At 41.9% G+C, this 24,769-nt stretch overlaps 1 protein-coding gene across 8 annotated transcripts in view; it reads left to right on the plus strand.

Moving 5' to 3' along the window:
• Positions 1 to 24,769, plus strand: part of ccdc88ab (coiled-coil domain containing 88Ab) — a 79,917-nt gene that overhangs the window by 43,414 nt on the left and 11,734 nt on the right. For 5 of the 8 annotated variants that reach the window (XR_001571746.3, XR_008565705.2, XM_015944640.3 and 2 more), the window contains exons 6-31: positions 285 to 368; positions 472 to 612; positions 2,411 to 2,583; positions 7,151 to 7,232; positions 7,554 to 7,712; positions 7,943 to 8,089; positions 8,191 to 8,335; positions 8,776 to 8,954; positions 12,293 to 12,430; positions 12,982 to 13,165; positions 13,294 to 13,424; positions 13,605 to 13,898; positions 14,008 to 14,190; positions 14,266 to 14,544; positions 14,623 to 14,747; positions 14,825 to 14,963; positions 15,081 to 15,257; positions 15,351 to 15,512; positions 17,659 to 17,936; positions 18,061 to 18,204; positions 18,285 to 18,471; positions 18,557 to 18,702; positions 18,799 to 18,891; positions 19,177 to 19,379; positions 19,560 to 19,607; positions 24,446 to 24,523. Coding sequence is in view for 6 of the 8 variants with exons in the window: in XM_015944640.3 (XP_015800126.3) it covers positions 285 to 368; positions 472 to 612; positions 2,411 to 2,583; positions 7,151 to 7,232; positions 7,554 to 7,712; positions 7,943 to 8,089; positions 8,191 to 8,335; positions 8,776 to 8,954; positions 12,293 to 12,430; positions 12,982 to 13,165; positions 13,294 to 13,424; positions 13,605 to 13,898; positions 14,008 to 14,190; positions 14,266 to 14,544; positions 14,623 to 14,747; positions 14,825 to 14,963; positions 15,081 to 15,257; positions 15,351 to 15,512; positions 17,659 to 17,936; positions 18,061 to 18,204; positions 18,285 to 18,471; positions 18,557 to 18,702; positions 18,799 to 18,891; positions 19,177 to 19,379; positions 19,560 to 19,607; positions 24,446 to 24,523 (4,099 nt within the window). In the remaining 2 variants the exon portion in view is untranslated. The remainder of the gene's footprint in view (positions 1 to 284; positions 369 to 471; positions 613 to 2,410; positions 2,584 to 7,150; positions 7,233 to 7,553; positions 7,713 to 7,942; positions 8,090 to 8,190; positions 8,336 to 8,775; positions 8,955 to 12,292; positions 12,431 to 12,981; positions 13,166 to 13,293; positions 13,425 to 13,604; positions 13,899 to 14,007; positions 14,191 to 14,265; positions 14,545 to 14,622; positions 14,748 to 14,824; positions 14,964 to 15,080; positions 15,258 to 15,350; positions 15,513 to 17,658; positions 17,937 to 18,060; positions 18,205 to 18,284; positions 18,472 to 18,556; positions 18,703 to 18,798; positions 18,892 to 19,176; positions 19,380 to 19,559; positions 19,608 to 24,445; positions 24,524 to 24,769) is intronic. The other 3 variants (XM_054750227.2, XM_015944637.3, XM_015944639.3) reach the window with 3 other exon arrangements.

Genomic DNA, 24,769 nt, shown 5'->3' on the forward strand with positions numbered 1-24,769 from the left:
TCCTGCCATGTGAATTCATGGATTTTTTTTCACATTCTGTCTCTCACAGTTGAAGTGTACCTATGATGTAAATTACTGACCTCTGTCATCATTTTAAGTGGGAGAACTTGCACAATCGGTGGCTGACTAAATACTTTTTTGCCCCACTGTAGCTATGCCATGTTAGAATGTTGTTAAGAGTTATAAAAAGAATGTTTTAAGCTAATTTTTTTCCCAAATTTGCTATAAAAGCTTTAACATCAGTCTTTTGCTTGGATATTTTCTCACTTGTTTTCTTATTACAGTGTGAGAAGAAGGAAGAATACATCGAGCTAATCCAGGTTCTGGACTTTGACATCAAAGCTTCCATAGCATCCCACATCCAAGAGGTGTTTTATTTTGTCTCCATCCAGAGTCAGACCTAGATTGGTGGATAGTTAAATGTTTCTATTGAATAAAACGTTTCTGATCAGATAATTGTCCTAAACTCAGGTGACTCATAACCAGGAGAATGTGGTGGACCTGCAGTGGTTAGAAAGTGGAGACCTGCCTTCTGAGGATCTGGATAGTCTGTCCAGGAACTTGGCTTTCCACCTCAAACGCCTGGTGGATGAAAGGGACACACAGCTGGAGGTAATGACGCACAGTGTGGAGAAAATCCTTTACTGAGCCTTTGTGTTGGAGGCGTCCCTCCATGTTTGAATGTAAGTCGTGGGCTGGTTATGGCCCAGTTGTGTGGAAACTTTTTCATTCTTTTTTCTGCTGTTACCACAAAAGAGCAGCCTCAGGAAGGAAGGGTTGAAACTGTTAACTGTCATTGAAGGTGGGGAGGGGTATTTTACTTATACGTCATTAAATGAGTTTCCAGCCCATGGGGTGCAGATCTACTTTACTGATGGAGCTCTGTGTGTGTGTGTGTGTGTGTGTGTGTGTGTGTGTGTGTGTGTGTGTGTGTGTGTGTGTGTGTGTGTGTGTGTGTGTGTGTGTGTGTGTGTGTGTGTGTGTGTGTGTGTGTGTGTGGCCCTAATAGTCTCCAGGTTATCAATGAATAGTCCAGCCGCTCTCAATTAAAATCCCATTTCCTGTTCAGAGATCAAAATAGGCAGTGTGTGGGGCTCTGTGCAACTCTTGTCCCACAGCCACCTTTCAACTTTGGGTAAATCTTAAAATCTTCTAAGGCCAAGTTCGCTGTGAAACAGTTTTTACTTGTTAATTTTGAAACATGATCGGTCACTCTGATTTTCACATGCAGGGTAAACATGAAAATAGTCTTCTACCCCCATTTCCTGCATTAGCTGCCAATAAAAAATAGAAAAGAATAGTGAAGCCAGTCAGATTGACGTTACAATGTAAATTAGCATTCATGGATTCACCCATCCTGGCACGTGACAGGAAAGGCTGTGCTGATTTTACCTCCCAGGAGAGAGCAGAGCGCGTCTCGTTAATAGAAGCTAACCGTTACCCCTACTTCACACCGAAAGCATCGGCGTGACATGGAAATTTTCAGGTGTCCCAAAAGCAGCTCGCTGCTGAAGATGGAAAGGATTGGGTTTTATTTTTGCTGCGAGCCGCTTTTAGGACACGACAATTTCTGCAGTTAACATAGGACTAGACAGGAAATCAAATGCGGTTTTAGTGTAAAACCCCTTGTAATTTTCAAAATAAGACTATTGCAGCGATGTGATTCCATCTGTGTAGATTATGTCAATACAGCGACTACCTAACGGCTTATCTACTCCCAGCATCGTTCCAGAAGTGCAGCGGTGTGTATTTCATGGCAGTGGAGAGAAACATCATAAATGACATCAGTGATATCAAATGATATTTCCTCCCTTTTGGTCTAATGGCAGATGGCATATACAAACCATGACCTTTCAAGTGTCGAGGGATTTTGTGATTTTGCGAGTCCAACGAGAAGTACAGCAGAGAAGTCGCTCAGCGGCTGAGATTCTCCTGGTGTGTGATGGCACGCAGCGAAGTTGCCGTCCCGCCACGCTGACGCTTCCAGTGCGAAGTAGGGGATAGCATTAGCAACTCTTCAACACAGCAGAACTCCTTCAGGCTTGTGTTGTTTGTGGACATGCAACATCATCGTTGAAAAGAGAATGGAGGCAGTAGAGGAGTTACATTTCTGTTAGCCAATCAGAGGCGAGACACTCGAATATCATGAATATTATTGATTAAGACTCCAAAAACTGCTGTTTTCTGCATCTCAACTCCTCCGGCTAACTTCTAGTTCCTGAAACAGGAGCGCCAGAGCAGATTTTGCACAGAGAACAACTCTCAAAGCATTCATTCACATCAGAGACCACAACAAATGTGTTGAAATAATGAGTGAATGAGAGCTTTAAGTTCATGCTGTTCTTCCCCTTAAATCACAACCCAGTTACCGTAAATGTCTCTCCACCTTTTCTCTGCTGTTTTCATTCAGACCATCGTGGAGCTGACCCAGGAGAGGGACTGTGTGCAGCTGTCTCCTCTGGCTCCCGGTGCCACCCATTCTCCAGGTGACTCCCCCAGCATGAGGAGGACTGAAAGTCGACAACACCTCTCTGTGGAGCTGGCTGATGCCAAGGCCAAAATCAGACGCCTCCGACAGGAACTGTAAGTGGCACCGCTTTATCAGCTCCATCAGCAATTATTTAAATGGCGCATGTAAATGGGTCTAGTAGAGTCGGAGGAGTTAAGTAGTTCTGGGGAGGCTGGAATAAGAGACCACAACTAATCCTGTTTTTCTTTGCTTCTGTTGCTCCTGTTTTGCCATTAATATGCTTGAAAAGGTTTACTACATCAAACTTCTTTAGGATTTTCCCTTTAAAATCATAAAAAGTGGAGGGAGGTACATAATTGTGCTCCTTGATACTGCCCCAAAATATCTGTAATAACTTTAGATCCAGCCCCTTGCCTTCTGAAACACTTTTAGGTCAAAACTTGATTCTCTGGGAAATAGATTTCATGATCACTTAAGAAGAATGGGTGTTTCAGCCATTTGGAAGACTCCAGTCAGATCCATTACAGAAGGCATCCTGAATAGCCTCTGTTATGAGAAATGGAGGCTAGGATGGATGAGATAACAGCTAGTCTCAGGACAGTTTACTACTTGCCTTCTGAAAGCCGCTCCAGTCTTCAAAACTTCATAGCGGCTCTTGCAGCTGCAATTTCCCCAACTTGGTGTGGTTTATTTATAATCGGTCACTTCGAGTTTTCATGCAGGCTGAACATGAAAATAGTCTCCTACACATCTCCTGCATTAGCTTCTGATAGAAAACCGACAGTGAAACTCTAGGATTTAAAAATCCTCACAGATCTACATCAAACTGTGAATTAGCGTTCATGGACTCATGACGGGGAAGGCTGTTTTTTTAATGTCTGGGAATCCGCAGCGGATGTCTCGGCTAGTTTAAGCTAAACCATAGCATTAGCAACTTCACCACACGGCAGAAGCCCTCCAGGCTTGTTATCTGTGGAGATTATAAACATCCACGTTGCAAGTCAGTGGTAGTTGCTTGCTGTTATCCAATCCAGAGCAAGATGTCCAAATATCAGGAAATAAGACTCCCAAACCTGCCGTCTGAGACCACTGCACATGTATTGATTAAACGACTCATACACTCCTTAAGCATTCTGTTGCTATTTTGGCAGAAATATTAAAATTTCTGCAGCACAGGAGGTTTGGTTGAACAGGAAATACCACATTTTCCTGCTGCAGGTGATGTCTATGATTGTGAGTGACCGTGTGAAGCTAAATGGTTGGCAGAGATAGACTCTCAGCTGCGTGCACACCTTTTCCCCAAACAGATGCTGTTCAGCTGCAATAGATTTATGTCGTTTACTCAAATGTTTATCGTAAAAATCTCTTTTTAGTGCAATCGTGTAAGAATTTGAAGATAAACAAACTCTTATAAACTTATATTTATAGGAAAAAGTTCTCTAAACATTGTTTTTACTTGAAACTTTGCTGTTGTGGTGTCCTGCAGCACTTCTCCAAAACAAACCTGCTTCGTCTGCCTTCAAAGAGGTTTGACGAATCGGTTTCATGAATTATTGATCTTGATTTTTAAAGTGCTGTGTTCTCTCATCAGATGAGAATTTAATAGCCAGCAGCAGACCAGTTGAAAACGGGAGGAAGACCTTCTGACTTTGTAGCTTCTCTATTGAAAGGGGAAGTGTATCAGTGTTGCACAAACATTATCGGTATTAACAGACCAGCTGGAGCCTTTGAGTTGATATTATAGATGGTCGTTACAGGAAACATCTTCGTTTTGAATAGATTTGCTTTTGTTGTGAGTCAGATCAGTGCTAGCATGCATGTCTACTTCTGCAGAGTTACTGGAACACTAACCTAAGCTGTCAGTGACTTGATGCAAGTTGCTGTGTTCCTTATATAGGAAACTTTTTTCTGATTGGCTTAATGAACTGACCTGTATTGGAATGTTTATTATGTGAAGTGCCTTGAGACGACTCTTGTCGTGATTTGGCGCTAAATAAATAAACTTGAATTGGAATTGAATTGAATTGTTGGGTTTTGGAATCTGACAGTTATTGCATTGTGGAGCACAAAAGTACTTTTATTATGTTTAAAAGTAAATGTTACCCAGATAAGGAATGTGTTTGCTGTAATCGTAGATGCATGCGTAGATGTCAGCTTGTGTGGTCTTATGTTGTCAGAGGGACTGCAGGTCAGAGCCAGAGGGTAGGGTCTGTGGATTCACTGTTTTCTGTTTCTAGTTGTTGCTCTAACACACACACGCGGATAAATCATGAAGTTAAAGTATTTTGTGTGTTTTTTATGAAGCCCTTTATTTGTTTTAGTAAGATTTGTCATTGTTTAAAGCAGCCAGGTGAGACTTGAGACTGATTTGGAAAATTAGGAATTTGTGGTAAATCATTGCAGAGATTCTGTTATTCATTCAAAGTCCTTCAGAGCTTGTTAATACTAACTGAATGTCAGTAGATCTGTGCAAGCCTGCAGAAATGTTCAACTTAAACTGCTTGTTTTGCAGAATGCTTTTGATTTGAAAGTCCTACAATCTGTTTATTGGTCACTTGCAGGGTATGGCATTCAGCTTTTGCTTTGGTTGAATAGCCAGTTTTTGATTATGTTGCTCGAAACTCAAAATGTGCATTTTAATTAGCCGCAGACCCAACATAATGAGTACAGGAATAAACATTCGTGCATGAGTTTTAGAAAAGAAGCTGCAGAAAATGGGAGGTTACTCGTTAAATTGGAACAGAAATAAAATTCTGTAATGTTATTTAACCTCCTAAATAACTGTAGGAGGAAGCTGGATATGAGTGAGTGGGCAGAAAAAAGAAAAAGAATAGGATGCCTTTCCTTATTGAGATGCACAAGGAGACTCCAGAGAGCCGTAATCACTCAGACTGTCTTGCACGCACGCACGCACGCACGCACACACACGCACGCACGCACGCACACACACACACGCGCACACACGCACGCACGCACACACACACACACACACGGCATCTCTGGAATGCAGTCATTTTCCTTCAAAGCGCTGTGGCCGATTCTCCCTTTAGTCAAGGAGCCTGGAGTATTTACACAAACATGGAGATGGTTAATAACAAGCTGCCCTATTTTCCTTCAGACCTGTTCTAGAAATACACTTTTTAGGTTTTTGAATAAAAGAAACGGGTAATTTAGTCTTTGCACTACTTATTTACTGAGGAAAAGTAAATCAACATTTTCAGCCTCAGGGGAATATTAGTGGCGACGCAGCGGTTAGAGCTGTTGCCTTGCAGCGAGAAGGTCCTGGGTTCGCTTCCCGGCCTGGGATCTTTCTGCATGGAGTTTGCATGTTATCCCTGTGCATGCATGGGTTCTCTCCGGGTACTCCAGCTTCCTACCACAGTCCAAAAACATGACTGTTAGGTTGATTGGTCTGTCTAAATAGTCCTTAAGTGTGAGTGTGTGTGTGTGTGATTGTTTGTCCTGTGTGTCTCTGTGTTGCCCTGCGATGGACTGGCTCTCTGTCGAGGGTGTACCCCGCCTGATTGCCCGTTGACCGCTAGAGATAGGCACCAGCTCCCCCCGCGACCCTACGTGGACAAAGCGAGTTCAGAAAATGGATGGACGGGAATATTAGCATTATGTTAACCTTTTTTTAGCTGCATCATAACATTCTGGTTACAAAGTTGACAGTTGTATCTTTCCTTTTTTCCTCTGCTCACTCTGGGCTTATGTGTGCACATGTGGCGGTGGTATATTTGCCAGTCATTATGCCAAATATTACCATTTTTCCAGATGGCCCCTCAGTTCCCACTTAAAGGTGTGGAACTCTGAAAAACCTTTTTTTATGATTATTTTTATTAAAATCGGTCATCCTGGGTTTGTCATGCAGGCTAAACATGAAAATAGTCCCATATCTATCTCCTGCATTAGCTTCTGAAATAGACAGTGAAACACTAGGATTTGAAAATCTCCACAGATCTACGTCACACCGTCACTTAACATCCATGGACTCACCCATCTAGACTTGCGATGGGGAAGGCTGTTGTTGGTTTAGCGTCCAGGAAACGGCGGACAACGTCCTGGCTAGTAGGAGCTAACTGTTAGCATTAGCACTTTCACCACTTCAGGCTTGTGTCATATGTGGAGATAAAACATCCAAGTTAAAAGTCAGTGGTAGTGTCACATTGCTGTTATCCAATCCGAGGGGAGATGTCAAAATATCAGGAAATAAGACTCCAAATTCTGCCGTGTTGTGCCATTCTGCTGGTGCCCCCGTTTTGCCTCGAGTACGGCTTGCAAGGCATTCATTCCTAGAAGAGACCGCTTTAAATGTATTGATCTAACAAATGAACCACACCTTTAAAGCATAATTGCCCGTGTTGAACCCTGAAGTAATCTAAGATGCCTCAAAATTGGTAGTGAAATGTTTCACCATAACTTAAATTACTAATAATTCTTTGATGCAAGATAAACATTTTGCAAATTTCAATGACTTAATGAAGAATTGTTGGAAAAAGAAAAGCTAAAGGAGCACACCGTGTGGGCGTGACTGTGTGCTGAAAGTCTGAAACGCAGAGGTGGGCATCATAATGAAAACAAACATGAAAATTCAACATGATGCCTATTTTGCTTTGAGTGACCACCATAAAAATAATGTTACTGTTGGTTTCAGTTTTCTCCTCCTGTTTTCTGTTGCAGAGAGGAGAAGAGTGAGCAGCTTCTGGACACCAGGCAGGAGCTGGAGAACGTGGAGGTGGAACTGAAGAGGCTTCAGCAGGAGGTAAAGCCACCAATCACAGCGACTAAATGCATATGACGCACACACATTCAAATGACTCCCACCTGCTCCTCCTTTCTGTTTCTAAGTACTTTGTTTCTAAAACGCTGCCAGGCTTTAATCAGATGGCAATTGACTTATCTCATTAGGGGCTATTCACGTTATTTTTAGTCCGGCTGCAGCCTCCCTTGGCTTTTGATTTGGATGGAGCTCTGATCTCACTGCTGTGAAAAGCTTGGGTGAGCTCAGGACATTGGGTGGAGCAGAAGATGCTTGAACATTTTATGATTTGTTGTTTGACTCCACACACTTGTGCTCCTGCAGAGTTTCCAGCTGCTGTCAGATGCTCGGTCAGCTCGGGCCTACCGCGACGAGCTGGACGCTCTCAGAGAAAAAGCCATACGTGTCGACAAGCTGGAGAGCGAGCTCGGCCGATACAAGGAGAGACTTCATGATATTGAGTTTTACAAAGCCAGAGTGGAGGTACACAACAGCACACAACAGATTAAAGCCAGCGCACAAAGCACCAATAACACATCTGTTGCTCCAAACCCCAAAACACAACTGTTTTCTGTAATATAGTTAAACTAAACACTATATTTCACTAATATGACATTTTAGACAGTAGAGCCTGGACTAGTTTATAACAGGATTGCGGATGTTTTTGTTCTTTTTGTGTTTTTGACTCATATCATTTGTTCTGCTCTCTGCAGGAGCTAAAGGAGGACAATCAGATTCTGTTGGAGACTAAAGCCATGCTGGAGGAGCAGCTGGATGCCAGCAGGACCCGGTCCGACAAACTGCACCTCCTGGAGAAAGAGAACCTGCAGCTCAAGTCAAAGATCCACGATCTAGAGATGGTAGGAGAATGCTTTTTGGGCAAGGACTTTGAGAGTTATTTAAAGAATTGCGTGTTCTGTTTTTGTTATTGTTGATGCATTTTCTAATACCTTCTGTCCAGGACCGGGACTTGGACCGTAAACGTGTGGAGGACCTGTTGGAGGAGAATCTTGTGTTGGAAATGGCCCAGAAACGGAGCATGGATGAGTCCCTGCATTTGGGCTGGGAGCTGGAGCAGCTGTCAAAGACTCCGGAGCTGACTGATGGTAAGAAGAGCCCCAAACTAGGATGTTGAGTCAACAATTCAGTATGACACCTACACTGACCAGGTTGGAGACTACAGACGGCAGACGGGCCAGGCTTTAGTCACTGGCCTTTAATCCGGCCATCCGTCTGGGCTTGACAGCTTCCACTGGGTTTCTTTCCACTTGGTTAAGTCCTGTGCTGTAAATAATATTCAGATAAGCTGTCTGTTTGGATAATAAGAGCTGTTAAGAGGTTTAGCTAACCAGGGATCTGAATAAAGACTTTGTGTATGAGTGACTGCCAGAAGGTGATTTGTGGGAGTTAAGGCTTGTACAGTTGAATCATGTGTGCATGTGCTAGTTGATATATTTTCTTGTGTTGGAGGTATTATGTTCGGATTGATAGTATTTGCTTAAACATGGACATTATGGCTGATGTGCTGTTGCTGTGGTTAACTCAGTCCCGCAGAAGTCTTTGGGCGAGGAGGTGAACGAGTTGACCTCGAGTCGCCTGCTGAAACTGGAGAAAGAAAACCAGGTGCTGCTGAAGTCTGTGGAGGAGCTCAGAGGGACAGCCAGTCAGGATACCAAAGGACAAATGACCAAACTCGACCAAGAAAACCAGAAACTTAACCAGAAAGTAAGAAAAAATGCGCAAAAAACTCAAACCTGAAAAAAAATACATTCATAAGGTGCATATTCTTATCGTTATATTTTTACTGCCTTAGAATAGTTTTATAGTCAACACCAAACATGTTTTTGAAGTTCTCTCACATTAAACAATTTCAGCAGTTTTATTCTAGACAGTTTCAGTACCTTCCAGAATGAGCCATTTCAGAGCACTGTCACTTAAAGGAAGCAAGCTGGAGCTGGCCACACCCACCCATCCCTCAATCAGGCTGCTGTAAGCTGAGAAGCTCTGATATCTGGGAGGTTCTCTGAGTAGAACCGCTCGTCCAGCAGCAGCTCTCAATGTGGGTTTTAGTCTAATTTCCCTATTTGTGATGTCACAAAAGGGGGCTTATAAAATGGGCTTGTTTTAGGCACATAATTCCTACAACTGAACACGGCAGAAAATAATGGATAGATTCATTTTACATTTAGTGTTTATAGAGGCAGTAGAGACCAACATGGCAGCACAAAAGAATTCAAAAGTTGACTTTTGCATAACATGTCCCCTTTAAGCTTTCACCCAGCGCTCAAGTTACCTAAAATTTGAGCCATTTTACTCACTACAATCAGCTTTGTGACAAACATTCTAATACCAGCTGCATAAAGCAAAATTTGCTCAAAAATCCTTAATGTTCTTCCCTTTAGCTCTTCTGCCACCTCTAGTAGCACACTGCAGCAGGACTCCTCTATAATACATCACCCTAGCACTTGGCTTTAGACGTCTCCTCACAGAAATGAGGAGGAAATAAAAGAATGGAGAGGGGTGAATAGGAGGATGAAAGCAGAGAGCTGTAAATCCAGGCAGCACAGCGTTGCCTTTCCTCTCTCCATCGGTGACACTGGAACACCCCTTACTTTTTAAAAGATTTTCAGAGACATAAAGACTCTCTGTGCCCGCTGAACAAAAAGCATCTAATTGTGTTCGTCTCCCACAAAGAGAAAATCCAAAGTGAGAAATTTATTTTCAAGTGACTTGGAAGATTTAAGCCAAAGCACATTTAAATGTGACAGAAGATATTGGGAGATTTATAGCCCAGAAATAAGTCTCATTTAATATTTATCTGTTTGCATCAGTGTGCAAATACAAGCTTGAACCTGTTTGCATTCTTAACTAAAATGAGGTGTTTTTTAGTTTTAATATGGATTTTAAAAGGGCTGCGTTTGGACTTGGAGACTGTGATTGAGAAATACTCTGACAATAATCCTTGAGGCCCTTAGGATTGAAATTTTGGGTTTAAATTCTGTCAAACATCCCACTTAACATGGAGGAGAAATGGTCTCTGTTTTTATCACTTCTAAACTTTAGCTTTTAAATCAAGTCCTGTTTGTTTCGCCTTGTAAGAAGTCAGAAGGTTTTGTTTGCATTTCCTTCTTTGTTTACTATCAGCTGCACGAAAGAAAACATCAGTCACAAAAATTAAACCAAAAACGTTTTTAAAATTGGAATTTTGACAGCAGCAGCAGATTGCAGCTGAAAACTAAGATAAGTATTTTGCCGTCAGTTTCTCGGGTTGTCCTGATGAATTTCTCTAAGGGAAATTGCAACTTGTTCAATTAAAAGCAACACTAAACGGTTTCCTGCTTCTCCACCCTACTGGTTGATAGTGGAATTACAACTGTTGTAAACAACCCTGTTGCTGCCTGCGGTAGCTAGTGCTAACAACAACAAGCCACTGTTAACAAGAGCCAACTGATTACTAAAGATCCACACTGTTGTACAAATATATTCTTACAAGTCCAGTGGCAACTATTGGGCCATTCCCATCTGTACCGGGTCGGCCCGGGCCGGGTAGCCCCAGTCGGCCCCAGCCTGGCCCGGTTGATTCCACACATCCTTGCCTTAAGCCCATGTGGGCTGATTCTACCCACCAATCAGAGGCTTGCTCTAATGGAAGGTGTGAATTTGCTGTCAGCAGTGGGTGTGTTGGCCCTGGTCGGCCTGAAGCAGACCCCCTCGAGAAGAGGGCTGAGAATGAGCCTTGGTTGGCCCGGAAAAATACCAGGCCACCCAGATATGTAAACAACCTACGCTACCCGGCCCGGGCCGACCCGGTACAGATGGGAATGGCCCAAATGCTAGGTCACAATCACTCTAGAGTTTCATAATCTTCTTTAGCTCCCTCAAACTAGTAAAGGCTGCTTTGATATTCATTCTAGTTTTAGCTCTTTGCTTCGCCTCCAAAGACATTACTCTCTGACTTTTACCTCCAGGATCTGCCATTCCAGCTAAAAAGCAAACTTCTTCTTGTGCTTTTTATTGACTGCTGGTGAACTAAAAACACTAACTGCTAGCCTTTACATTAGCTATTGTCACGATAAACAGCTAACAGTCTTTAAGCAGGTAGAGAGCTCCCCCTAAGGCACCTACCCATCCCACAAAACTGCTAATTTTATGTGATTTCTGGTTTCAAAGAGGGCTGCAGAATGGTATCCAAGGGGACATTGGTAAATTTTCTACTTACACAATCACTGAAACTTACTTAAAAAAAAGAAGCTTAAAATGCTATAAACTGTTATGTTTCAAAATTTTACATCCTACAGAAACCTCTGGTAAAAGATGGTGGCAACATCTGTGGCCTGTTCTATTTTAAACATTTTAATGACGCCAAGAAAATGTAAACTTGTTAAAAACTTAATCTTTTATTTTTCAAAGTGATGCTCCAAGTTCATATTAGTAAAAATCTCCAAACTTAACAAATCTACAAGTTGAGTTGAACATCCTTTTTTTTAAATGAAATTATCTTTTTAAGAGACAATGTGTAGTTTCTACCATTAATTCCTGGATATATCCATCAAAATGTTGTTGAAAATGAATGAAATGATGCCCAGTTGAAAATATTGGTGACTTCATAACATATAACCATAAAAATCAGGTCTAAAATACATGGGAGCGGGTCTTAGTCTCAGGGAGAAGCCATATTAGATGCCATGTTTCCTTCTACGGGAGCCCATGAGGACAAAATGCATTTACTGATATGTAACAAATAGTTACAAAAGTTTAGTCATTCATGAATGTTGTTGTTTTACACATTTACCTCTTTACTAGTTGCCAGTGATGAAAGGGAGTCTGATGTGCTCGTTATTTTACTAAAGTTTGCACTTCCCAGGGCTTTTGACCCTAGTGAGCATCTGTTGGTAAGATCTTACTCCAACACAAAAATACTGCTCGTTTGCAACGATTTAGGTATCTACTGCCCCCTGTCGCCTGAAAAAATACACACCGTTACTTTAAATTATTAAGAATTTAGAGACAGCGTTATTTATTTTAAACAAATCAAGTTAAAATGCTGTTTTCTATTTTTGTAGTTGGAGCAGCTGGAGAGTGAGCTGACGGCAGACAAAGAGTTGCTCCGAAGTGCCGAGTCTTTAAGTACGGATCTGATGAAGGAAAAGGCTTTGTTAGAGAAAACTCTGGAGACACTCCGGGAAAACTCAGAGAGACAGGTACACACAGAGATTCTCGTAACATAACAGAGCTTCCATTTATTTAAGCTCATTAGGAAACCCTTTATCTGTGATGTTGACCTTTGATGCTGTTGACAGGTTGGCTCAATACTAAGTGCAGCAAGGTGAACGAGCTTTAATGAAACATGGATACAATGATTGTTGTTTAAAAAAAAACTCCCAAAAATGTATTTTATGCACGTTTATTGATGTTTTTGCCTTTTGCTCCAAAACAGTTAAGAGGAATAACCACTGATGTTTGATCAGCCACAGATCTCTGGTGGCTTGGCTTGTGTGCTGTGGGGACTTCATACTTGGTGGACCCAAATCTGACACCTTTGATTGGTTTAAGAATCAGATTTGTACAATCCAGCTTCCATGAGTTTCAAAGCAAACAGAACTTTGTTCTCTCAGATCATCGGCCTCTTGAGTTGCCGCATGTTCAAATAGACGGCAGCTTTGCAGAGAACTCTGAAGCTTCGTGGATTTATCTTATTCTTTCTGTGATTCTGCATCAAACATGGACAAAACTATATTTTGTTTCTCACCAGCTGAAAGGTCTGGAGCAGGAGAACAAGCACCTGAGCCAAACGTTATCATCCCTGCGTCAGCGCTGCCAGGTGGGAGCTGAGGCCCGCGTGAAGGACGTGGAGAAGGAAAACCGCGTTCTTCACGAATCCATCTGTGAAACAACCGCCAAGCTAAACAAGATGGAGTTTGAAAGGAAGCAACTCCGTGAGTGATTTAAAAATAAAAACCTTGGTGTCCTGCTTTGTGTTTATCACAAATGTTTTTCCCTCCCAGAAACATTTAAACATAGTCATTAAATTCTGTTTAAATGAGAGTGATTTGTTTGAATGCAGGTAAGGAGCTTGAAGTGATGAAGGAAAAAGGTGAGAGAGCAGAAGAGTTGGAGCTTCAGCTACAGAAGCTGGAGCGAGAAAACGAAAGCCTGCAGAAGAAAGTCACCAGTCTTGGAATCACCTGTGAGAAGGTCTGGTGCAGTTTGATTTTTCCAGTTTCCTTCAATTTTAGGTACATTTGCATGTTTTTTTTCATGCAGTTTCTTCTCATTATTCTCAAAATCCTCTGGGAAATAAAAAAAATTAAATCATTGTATTGTTTCACACATTTTCACCTAAATTTTGACTTTTATTTTGTTATTTTTTCGTAGGTGTCATCTTTAGAGAAAGAGAACTCTGAACTGGAGGTGGAAGGTCGGCGTCTGAAGAAGAAACTGGATTCTTTAAAGAATACAGCCTTCCAGCTAGAAGCTTTAGAAAAGGAGAACTCCCAGCTAGAGCAGGAGAACCTGGAGCTTCGGCGTTCAGCTGAGAGTCAGCGGTCAGTAGGGGCCAAGGCCGCTCAGCTGGAAGCCGAGAACCGGGAGCTGGAGAGTGAGAGGACGCAGCTGAAGCGAAGCCTGGAGCTGCTTAAAGCATCGTCCAAGAAGACAGAAAGATTGGAGGTATTAAAGGTCTTGCTGCGACCTAAGAGCTGTGAAACTGGACTAAAATTCAACGCTTTAGATGTGGTTTATTATGGTGAAGCTTCTAATCCATCCTTTCCTCTCCTAGGTGAGCTACCAGGGTCTCGACACAGAGAACCAACGCCTGCAGAAAGCTTTAGAGAACAGCAGCAAGAAGATCCAGCAGCTTGAGGCAGAGCTGCAGGAAGTGGAAACGGAGAATCAAACACTCCAAAGGAGCCTGGAGGAGCTCAAGATCTCCAGTAAACGTCTGGAGCAGCTGGAGCAGGAGGTAGATTGCAGCACCAATGAGTGGAAGTGCATAAAAATCTGACAAATATTTAACTTCACTTCTTTCCCACACCAGAACAAGTCTTTGGAGCAGGAAAGTTCTTTGTTAGAAAAGGACAAGAAGCTTCTAGAGAAGGAAAACAAGCGGCTGAGGCAGCAGGCGGAGATCCGCGACTCCAAGTTGGACGACAGCAACCAGCGAATCTCTGCCCTGGAGAAGGAGAACCGCACCATGGGCAAGGAGATGATCTTCTTCAGGGACTCCTGCACAAGAGTCAAAGACCTGGAGAAGGAAAACAAGGAGCTGGTCAAACAGGCCAGTATTGATAAGAAGACCCTGATGACGCTCCGGGAGGTAGGCAGAGCTGCAAATAATCAGAACAGCTTAAAGTTCAGCACCATGGCTTTAAAAATGTCTTACATCTGTGTTTAGGAGCTCGTGAGTGAGAAACTGCGGACTCAGCAGATGAATAATGATTTAGAGAAACTGACTCATGAACTGGAGAAGATTGGACTGAACAAGGAGAGGCTCCTCCACGATGAGAGCTCGGATGACAGGTGTGACAGAACAAATACGTCGCTGCTATACGTCAGGTCTTAAACGTTACTCAAATTATTTTAACTCTCGTCTTTAGGTTTAAACTCCTGGAAACCAAACTGGAGTCAACTCTGAAATCTTCTTTAGAGATTAAGGAGGAGAAAATCGCTGCCCTAGAAGCCCGACTGCAGGAGTCCTCCAACCTCAATCAGCAACTCCGTCAGGAGCTGAAAACAGTCAGTCACACTGCAAAACACGAAGAGATGTTCATCCAGCTAGGATGTTGTAAGAGTTGGCTTCAGTGTTCAGACTAAACATGATTCCTAAATTGTGATGAACTAACCCTTTCCCAGGTGAAAAAGAACTATGAGGCACTTCGGCAGAGGGAGGAGGAGGAGAGGATGGTCCAGAGCTCACCTCCAAAAGGAGGAGAAAACTCTGATGCTGTCAGCAAATGGGAAAAAGAAAGTCACGAAGCCACAAGGGAGCTGCTGAAGGTCAAAGACCGATTAATAGAAGTTGAGAGAAATGTAAGTTTGATGTGTTTATGTAAAAAGGCTCGGGTGACTTTCTTGTCCCAATTCTAACACATTTTATTATAATTGTGTAATTTCTTTTCCCAGAATGCCACGCTTCAGGCTGAGAAAGTGGCTCTGAGAAGTCAGCTCAAACAGCTGGAAACCCAAAGCTCCAACCTGCAGGCTCAGATCGTGGCTGTGCAGAGACAGACGGCCTCGTTGCAGGAGAACAACACCACGCTGCAGACGCAGAACGCCAAACTGCAGGTAACCACTAACGTCGTGTTCAAAAGTTACAGAGTTAGAGGCATACATATCAGCAGGGGTGCCCCCAACGGCTGGCCAGAAGGGAGCTATGGTCACCTCACTGACCCCCCCAGAAGGGAGACCCCCACCCCCCCACCCCCAACGCCCTTTATTAAATCACATACATGCTCACTTGAACCCTACATCCATCTTCTTTAATCAAGACATGCATGTTGCACCCGGTAAACATTTATTATAATGCAATTTTTAATAAATCTTAGTTTAAAGATTGTGTGTGTGTGTGTGTGTGTGTGTGTGTGTGTGTGTGTGTGTGTGTGTGTGTGTGTGTCACTGAGGCGCACCAGCTTTTAAAAAAAGGTATACATTTCAATATTTTTCTGAATTGTCTGGTTGAGACAGCAAACTGCTAATTGAGCTTTTAAGAGTGGTTGACTGAAAAACATTTTTTAAATGATTACTTCTGTTTAATCAGTCACTCTTGAGTTTCTCATGCAGACTGAACATGAAAATAGTCTCCTTCACATATCTCCTGCATTAGCTTCTGATCGAAAATAGATGGTGAAACTCTAGGTTTTGTAAATCCTCATAGATCTACGCCACACTGTGAATTGGCGTTCATGGACTCACTGATCTTGACTTACGACAGGGAGGCTGTTGTTGATTTAGCGTTGTGGCTAGTTTAAGCTAACCATTAGCATTAGCAGCTTCACCACACAGCAGGAACTCCTCCAGGCTTGTGTTATTTGTAGACATAAGACATCCACTTTGCAAGTCAGTGGTAGAGCCGCGTTGCTGTTATCCAATCCAAGGCAGGCTGTCCAGATATCAGGAAATAAGACTCCAAATCTCGCCGTCTGATGTTGCAGGTTTGTGGGCTTTTTTGTGCCCTGAGTGTTGCCTGCGAGGCATGCATTTCTATTAGAAACCACTGCAAATGTATTGATATAACAAGTAATCCACCCCTTTAAAATTGTAAAACAACGTTTGAAACAATAACTTAGAACTTTTTGTCTTTTTTCTGAAATATTTGCATTTCTTAAATTTGACATAAATGTGTTGGATGCATTAGACGAATTGTTTTGTTTTTTAAATAAAAAAAAAGAATAACTGAGCAATTCAATGCACAGCAAAAAGGTAAACTCTGATTCACCACGGGGACCAATTTGGTGGGCCACCCCAAAATTATCACTGCCCCCTCGTGAAAAAATTCTGGGGACACTACTGCCTATCAGATTCAGTTCTTTAATAGTTATCTTTATCTTTTTTCCTCATAAATGCCACATAAGGCAAGGCGAGGCAGCTTTATTTATATAGCACGTTTCATACACAGAGGCAATTCAATGTGCTTTCCAATAGCAAGAACATTCAAATCAACTTGACAGAAAATACAATTAAAAAATTAAAAAGAAACAACTTTAAGGTTAAGGCGTGTGCAAATACAGTGCAGAAGGTGGAGCATGTAACCTTAGCACATAAACCATATAAAATTGTGGCTTTTACATTATTAGGCTAGATAGGATTGGTGCACAGATGCAGCACTGCTCCTCTGGAAGGTGTTATTACAGTTTGCTGGTGATTCTACATTTTACACACTTGTGTTTACACAGTTGGCCTGCCAAGCGGCTCGGCTCCCTGCTATAGATTTAGACTTACCCTCACTGTTTGGCAGGTTTTCAAACCCTCCTTATGGGTAGCAGGATTTACACTGACCATGCACTAGCTAGCTGTGTCTGGAGGGTGTTTGTTTCCTAGCTTAAAGTGTAACGTGAGTTATGTGTGTGTGAGGCCACAATACGTTAAGTTAGGTGTTTGTGAGTGAGTAAAAATGAAACTTGGCTTCATTTAGGTTGTGGGTTCATATGTCAGAGTGAATAAGCATGGTCGGTATGATATCAGAGGACTTTTAGACTCAGAAACCACGTTAACCATGAAGAGAAGATGAATAGAAACATGTTTCCTGCTGGTGTTTTTTTTTAAACAGATGTTTCAGCAAATCGGGAGGTCACACTGAACACTCACAGTGCCCCCTAGAGGTCTTAAACTGCAACAAATCCTCATTTTCCCTCCAGTGAATTAAGATTAATGCTGTTTTTTAAAACATATTTAAAATAAGTATTTCTTTTCCTACCTTTGTCATCCCATGCAGGTGGAAAACTCAACCCTGAGTTCCCGAAGTGCTGCGCTGATGGCCCAGAATGCCCAGCTGCAGACCCAGCAGAGCAGTGTGGAGGGGGAGCGAGAAGGAGCGCTGAAAGAGAAAGAAGAGCTGAGGGCAACTTACGAACTGCTGCTCCGAGATCACGAGAAGCTGGCAGCGCTCCATGAGAGACAGGCCGTGGAGTACGAAGCCCTGATTGGGAAACATGGCGGCCTGAAGACCTCCCACAAGAGCCTGGAGCAACAGCACAGGGACTTGGAGGACAAGTGAGACACAGTCTTCCGCCAGTCAAACTAAACTGGCCAAGCTGGGCAAATACATAAAACAAGACATTTTGAATTTGTGATTTATTTTTTCTGTGTTTTGTAAATGTGTGTTTTATGCATTTAGATATAAGCAGCTCCTGCAGAGAAAAGGGGAATTGGAGGAACTGGAGAAGAACCTGAAGAAACAGCAGGAAAAGATGGAGCAGGAGAACCAGAGCCACAAAGCTACAGCTGACCAATGTAAACAACTCAAAGAGGAGAACGACAGGTCCGATTAATCAGAACCATGTTCACTTAATAAGAATTACACATTTAGATAAAAATCTTAACCTTGTGCTCACTTTCCAGACTCAACACGTCTTATCGTCAGCTGGTGCAGGACAACGAGAGTCTCCAGCTGGACCATAAGAACATAAAGAGCCAGTTGAACAGTGCAAAGCTGGAGCAGACCAAACTGGAGGCCGAGTTCTCCAAACTGAAGGAACAATATCAGCAGCTGGACATCACCTCCACAAAACTCACCAACCAGTGTGAAGTAAGAGGACTCCTGACTTTGTGTCTTCACATCTCTCTTGTTATTGCTCATCTGGGTGTTCCTGCATCCCTGCTGCGTGTGTTAGCTGTTGAGCCAGCTAAAGGGAAACCTGGAGGAGGAGAACCGTCACCTGTTGGACCAGATCCAGACCCTGATGCTGCAGAACCGCACACTTCTGGAGCAGACCATGGAAAGCAAGGACCTGTTCCACGTAGAGCAAAGACAATACATGTAAAGCTGATAATTAATGTTCGTTCTCTAAAGAATGTTCAGTAAGTGTTAAATTGTAAGAATTGACCTTTTTTTATGTTTTTGCTCAACCTTTAGAGACAAACTGAACGAGCTGAGGAGGCAAAAGGAAAAGCTGGAGGAAAAAATCATGGACCAGTACAAATTCTACGACCCGTCACCCCCACGCAGGTAAAACACAGCATCAGCAAATCAAGTGGGGACAAAACGATAGAGATCTATTTCTAGTTTTTGTTATAGGAGCAAGCTTCAGTTTGCTTTTTGGCTCTCAGAGATGCATACTCTTAGACACGTTCATCTAATATTTATGACTGCAGAGCCACAGCTGCACACGGCAACCCTTAAACATGAATAACAGTCGGGATTTGTTCAATATTGTTTTTTTTATTGCTGCGGCTTCTTTCTTTTTCCTTCGTGGTCTTTTCTCCTCTCTCTGCCTGGTCTTTTTCGTCCAAGGCGTGGGAACTGGATCACCCTGAAGATGAAGAAGCTGATCAAGCCAAAGAGCCGAGAGAGGATGCGTTCTCTCACGCTGACTCCGTCTCGGTCCGAGTTCGGAGACGTTTTCTTGCCGTTCCCTCAGGACAGCCAGGACAGCTCTTCTATAGGCTCTGGCTCCAACTCGCTGGATGACCCGCTCACGCAGAAGAGGAGCAGCAGTGAGTGCACGGAAAACGGGCACACGCACAGATGTTGACCTAAAATTCACAATTATTTACACTTTATAGATGATTAAAATTAAACCATGTTCATGATCAGAGACCGACGGATGTTTTGTGGGTGTCTGAGTGGTCGTTTGTTCCCTAACTGCTCCTTTCCATCTTTATCTCCGTGCAAAGGGAGGAGAGGGCAGCAGTGCCATGCCCAAGTGCAGGGCTCCTCCAATGGTATGCTGCGGATGGGGAGGGTGGGCGGGGCTAATGACCCAACTGTCATGGCTCTTGGGGCATGTTTTTGTGAGTTCATTGTCTGTGTCTCTCTACTGTAGTAGAGGTTACAGCTGAGCTGCACAGCAAAGAGAAACGGAGGTAAAATCACAGACTCGGTTTTAAAAATGGATGCATTTCATGTTTGAAACACAAAGCTGCGCTTGATTCCTGCAACCTTATCTCTATAAAATGTAGGTTTTCTGAATCACTTTAAGAAATGTCACCATTTTAGACAGTGGTGTGTCTAGAAAACTTTTTTTGGGGTGGCCAGGTAGGGGCCCAAGTTCGGACAAGGGTGGCACATGTATATAGCTCATATCTTTGAGAATTTTTTTAAATGAAATTACAACTAATTAATCATAAGCTAATTGGATACTATAAATGAAAATAAAGTAACCAATACCAGTGGCGCACTTTTATCAATAATTATCTGACATTTTCCCATAAATAAATGCATAAATCTATTACAATGAAATCAGGACTTTCTCTGACATTGTAAAGTCAGAATTATTTTAGAAAAGGGAGGAGGGCGCACTTTGGATTAAGTAAATTAATTTTCAGGCTAGCATTTTAGTGCATTTTAACTTTGTGGTAATTTGTAATTGTTTAAATATTTGTCAACTACAGATATAGGTTTAAAGCCTAATATCAATGAAAGAATGAAAAATATCAATGAAATATCTTTAACTAGGAATGAAATGCCCGGCCTGGTTGGTTGTTTTGTTTGAACCCAATAGTCTCATTATCTGAATTTGTGAAATGTTTTGGATCATGAACCAAGCTCTACTTTATGCTGAAAATACTAAAACATATAAAAAACTTCTAAATGTCATATTATTATATTTGATTCGATGTTCTAGATGTTTTACTGTCTCAGTTTTTGGGGTGGCCAGTCTTTTTGCAGGGGGGGCCTATGGTCTCCCAGCCTTTCTGGACACACCCCAGCCTTCAAAATAAAAGGTTTTAGTGAAGAGTCGGAAGCAAACGTGTTTCATTTTTAGTCTTTTTGAGAAATGTGTCATTTGCACACAAATATCACCAAAATACATTTGAAACATCAGCAAAAATGTAAAATCTGAGAATTATGAGAAGGCTTTTGACGATTATGTAGGAACACCTTTAATATCCACAATTATTAGTTATTATCTTTAGGCTGTTTTCTATTCATGCTCTCTTGTTATGTTGGATATGTTAAGTGTTTTAAGTTGAATTTAAATAATTCCCTCGAAGAAACCATAAAATGAAGATTAAGATGAAAGAAAGTGTTTTATAAATAAAAAAGAGCACAATGTAAACTTAATTAAATGTGCAACAACATCAAAGAAATCAGTTTAGATTAGTTTTAACCGCTATTATGTAAATAACTGTAAGAAAGGTTTTGTGATTGGACGTTAATGGTTAACTAGCTGTTTGTTGAGGGGATCAACATTCAAGCTGAATCAAGTGCACTTCGTGTATTTCAAACACTGAAACTCATTTAAGCCAAACTGCATTCCAGGTCTGTTTCTTTTAAAGTCCCCTAGCTTACACATCCAAGCTCACCAGCGTGTACACCTGCAGATCGGTGCAGCTCAACTGTAGAAAAGACAGCAACACGCTCTATCATAGCATCAAAGCTATTAAATGGTGCAAGTCTGGTCCATCCAGGATTGCTTTCTAGGACGGTAAAAAGAAAACGGGTTTATTCTCTAAACACATAAAATATTCAGGTTTTCATAGAATATTTTGATTTCCATTCAGCAAGATAACAGAACTGTTATTAAAACAGAAATCCAGAGTTTTTTCTACAAGGGCACCATCTAGAGGATACAACATGTATTACACCTTTAAGCCCCTCTCCCTACTTCTGTTAATACAGCTGGAAGCAACGCTGCTTGCTCGTAAACATTCACCTCTAGTCAGCGCGGTTTATATTCATGCATTCAGCAGACACTTTTGTCCAAAGCGACTTACAGGTGATACTGTGTTTATATATATATATATATATATATATATTAGTATATACTCTAGAAGGTGCTATATCAAATACAGGCCATTTACCATTTATACACACACACACACACACACACACACATATATATATATATATATATATATATGTATATATATATATATATATATATATGTATATATATATATATATATGTATATATATATATATACATATAATGAGCCTTGTAAAGCGCCTTGGGGGGTTTACACATATATATATATATATATATATACACGCTTTGTGGTTGACATCTGTACGTAAGCGGATGTCTGATGCTATTTGCAAATGCTTGGCGGAGCTCAAATTAAATTGTACGAGGGGGCTCTATGGGATAGGGGGTGGGTTTGGCAAAACCAAATTGACATATTGCCTTTCAGTACAGGATAAAGTGTCTTTCACACCAAATGCGGTAAGGAAGCGGCCCGTTTTCCGAACGGACGGCCTTTCACACTGACTGCAGTTTGTGTGCTGAACGTAAATGGAAAACTGCTCCTACAAGAGCACCAAATGATAAAAAAAATTGCCACAATACATTAACAAATATACCTGTAACAATAGCGTGGACTATCATACACTTAATTGATAACCCTGTCATTAATATCCAGCTAAAATAATGCGACACAAGTTTTATTTTGAAAAATACACCGGCTGTACCTCGCTGTTCCACATCTCATTTCCTGTCTGACTCATGTCATTTCTTTAACTACACGACAGTCCACATGAAATTTCATCTGAATCCACACCGCAACCGATGTGAATGCTCTGATTAGAAGCGGTATAGAAACTGGACCACATTTGTTCTGCATTTGGTGTGAAAGAGGCTTCATCCTATCACGTTTACAGATTCCTAAAAAATAATAATTCCTGAAAGGGGGAGACTCTGGATTGCTGCTTTAATGTTTATTAATGTAGGGTTAGCAAGTTACAGAGTTTTTGTTTGTTGGGAATGCTCAGTCTTCCCTGATGCCTTTAAACCCCTCTTCCTCTCTCCTGGTTGCACCCTTTAATATTGTGTGTCTCATCTAGTTGTAGTTGTGTGTTGTTGTGTGTAATACGTGAAGTTTTAAATGCTGTTCAGACTTTTAGGATCAAAACCATTTGATTGTTTCCATTTGTGTGTGTGTGTGTGTGTGTGTGTGTGTGTGTGTGTGTGTGTGTGTGTGTGTGTGTGTGTGTGTGTGTGTGTGTGTGTGTGTGTGTGTGCGCGCGCGTGTGCGCGCGTCTTTATAAAGGCTGTCCTTAATTTTCAATACATTTTTTTTTGCAAAACTCAATTAGTTATTTAGGTTATCAGAATTAATTTAAAAATGAGAAAAAACAAGTAATAAAATGTTTTGTCAGTGGGGCTGAATATATGTCTTAGAGGAATATTAAAGGAGTCATCACCTATTACTACCGTGGATATCTACGTCCTATTAGTCTTTCATGTTGGAAAAATAAATGAAAAGGGTGCTTTTCTGACCCTTTTTTAAGGACATGTTTTGTGTGATCTCACAACGTATTTTCTTAGCCTTATTTAGGCAGTCCCAGCATGCATACATAGAGTATTAATACTTCTGCCTTAAAGGTATAGCAAATGATCTTTTTCTTCTGAGTGGATCATCTAAACTATTGGTCCACTTAACTGTCAATCATTCTGCTGAACCATGCATGCAAGGCCGTCGTCATACGTTGCTGGGTAGTTTTCACTTCATTCACAAAGAGAAGGTTGGGCTCCCCACAGATGCCTCTGTTGCTCGACAGGTAAGCTAAGGGTCAGCATACTCTTTGGAGAAATTCATTTCAGATTACTGCTAGAAGAAGTTGGCTGCACAGCCGGCAGCTACTTGTAACGGGGATAACTGGGCGTTCTTTCTCATGTGCGTTTATTTTTTTTTCCAAAACGAGGAGAGGGTGGTTCTTTCCTGAAATTCAGAAACTTCCTGGAAGCGCGAGGTCCGGATCTGGCCCGCGGGCCACCTATTGAGTGCCTGTGTTCTGGAGGATTCCTTGGTGGCATCTTCACCTGATATTGCCCCAAATTTATAAAGCATTTTGGTTTAAAATGGTTAGCACTGACACCGAGGCTTGTGGGGAGGGTTTTGGGAACAGCGCTGTTAAAAATAATCCACTGGTCCCTGGCAGCTTGGTCCTATTTGGGTAGGACAAAAATATTTATTTGTTGAGTTTGGCTGTCAACAACTGAGCAGCTCACATGTGAAACTCGCTTCTTCATTTTCCGTCCTCCCGATTTCAGTAATGCTGGCGCTCAACTTAATTTGAGGGGGAGAGGGGCAGTGCGTGTAGCAGCATTGATCTGCGCTGTCCATATATGGTTATATCCTGCCTTTATGACGACATGTAGGCCGAGAACTCAAGATATCGTTTTGGAGTGCGTGTGTTGTGTTCGTGGGGTGTACGTGGACTGGTTGAAGGAGCCAAGAGGAAACAAACGCTCCAATATTAAACATCGGCTTCCCGACCAGTGAAAAGTCATTAGGAAGCCATTATATACATTCTTTCAAGTGGAAAAGGGAAAATTTCAGGTGATGACTCCTTTAAAGGAAAAGTCCGGGTTTATTATTAATATATAAATAATTTATTCCACCTGTTTTTAAGCCATAGGTTTTAAGGATTGTGCCTTTTATTGTCCAGGGGCTCAGCTCTGGTAATCTCCCCGAACTCCGGTTGTACAAACGTTAACCACATCCATCTGTTTTGCCCTCCTATTTTCTTTGTCTTCCTCTCATCCACCTCTTTCGACTTGTTCTGTCCCTCTTGTCTGTCTTTCTGTCTGTCTGCCTGTCTGTCTCTGGTCCGACAGCCATAAAAAGGTTGCCTTTCATGAGGAACAGATCCAAGGACAAAGACACGGCCAAGGCCATCTACCGACGCTCTATGTGTAAGACCTCCGTTAGCCGCCACGTTAGCCTTTCTTTGAAACTGTCATGAAGGACAACTACAGGAGCAGTCACTGATGTCGTGGTGGTTGCCGCGTGGGGCAGAAACTTTTTACGTTTCTGTTTGTTGGCAGAAAAAATTCATATTTTTTCCACACTTTGATATCTGGTGCTGATATCTAATCATGTTGAAATATCTGCACTAGGTTTAAGAGTTAACCATTTGAAACTCCCATGCTGCATATGGT

This window comes from Nothobranchius furzeri, chromosome 12 (genome assembly GCF_043380555.1).
Source record: "Nothobranchius furzeri strain GRZ-AD chromosome 12, NfurGRZ-RIMD1, whole genome shotgun sequence".
Classification (NCBI taxonomy): Eukaryota; Metazoa; Chordata; class Actinopteri; order Cyprinodontiformes; family Nothobranchiidae; genus Nothobranchius; species Nothobranchius furzeri.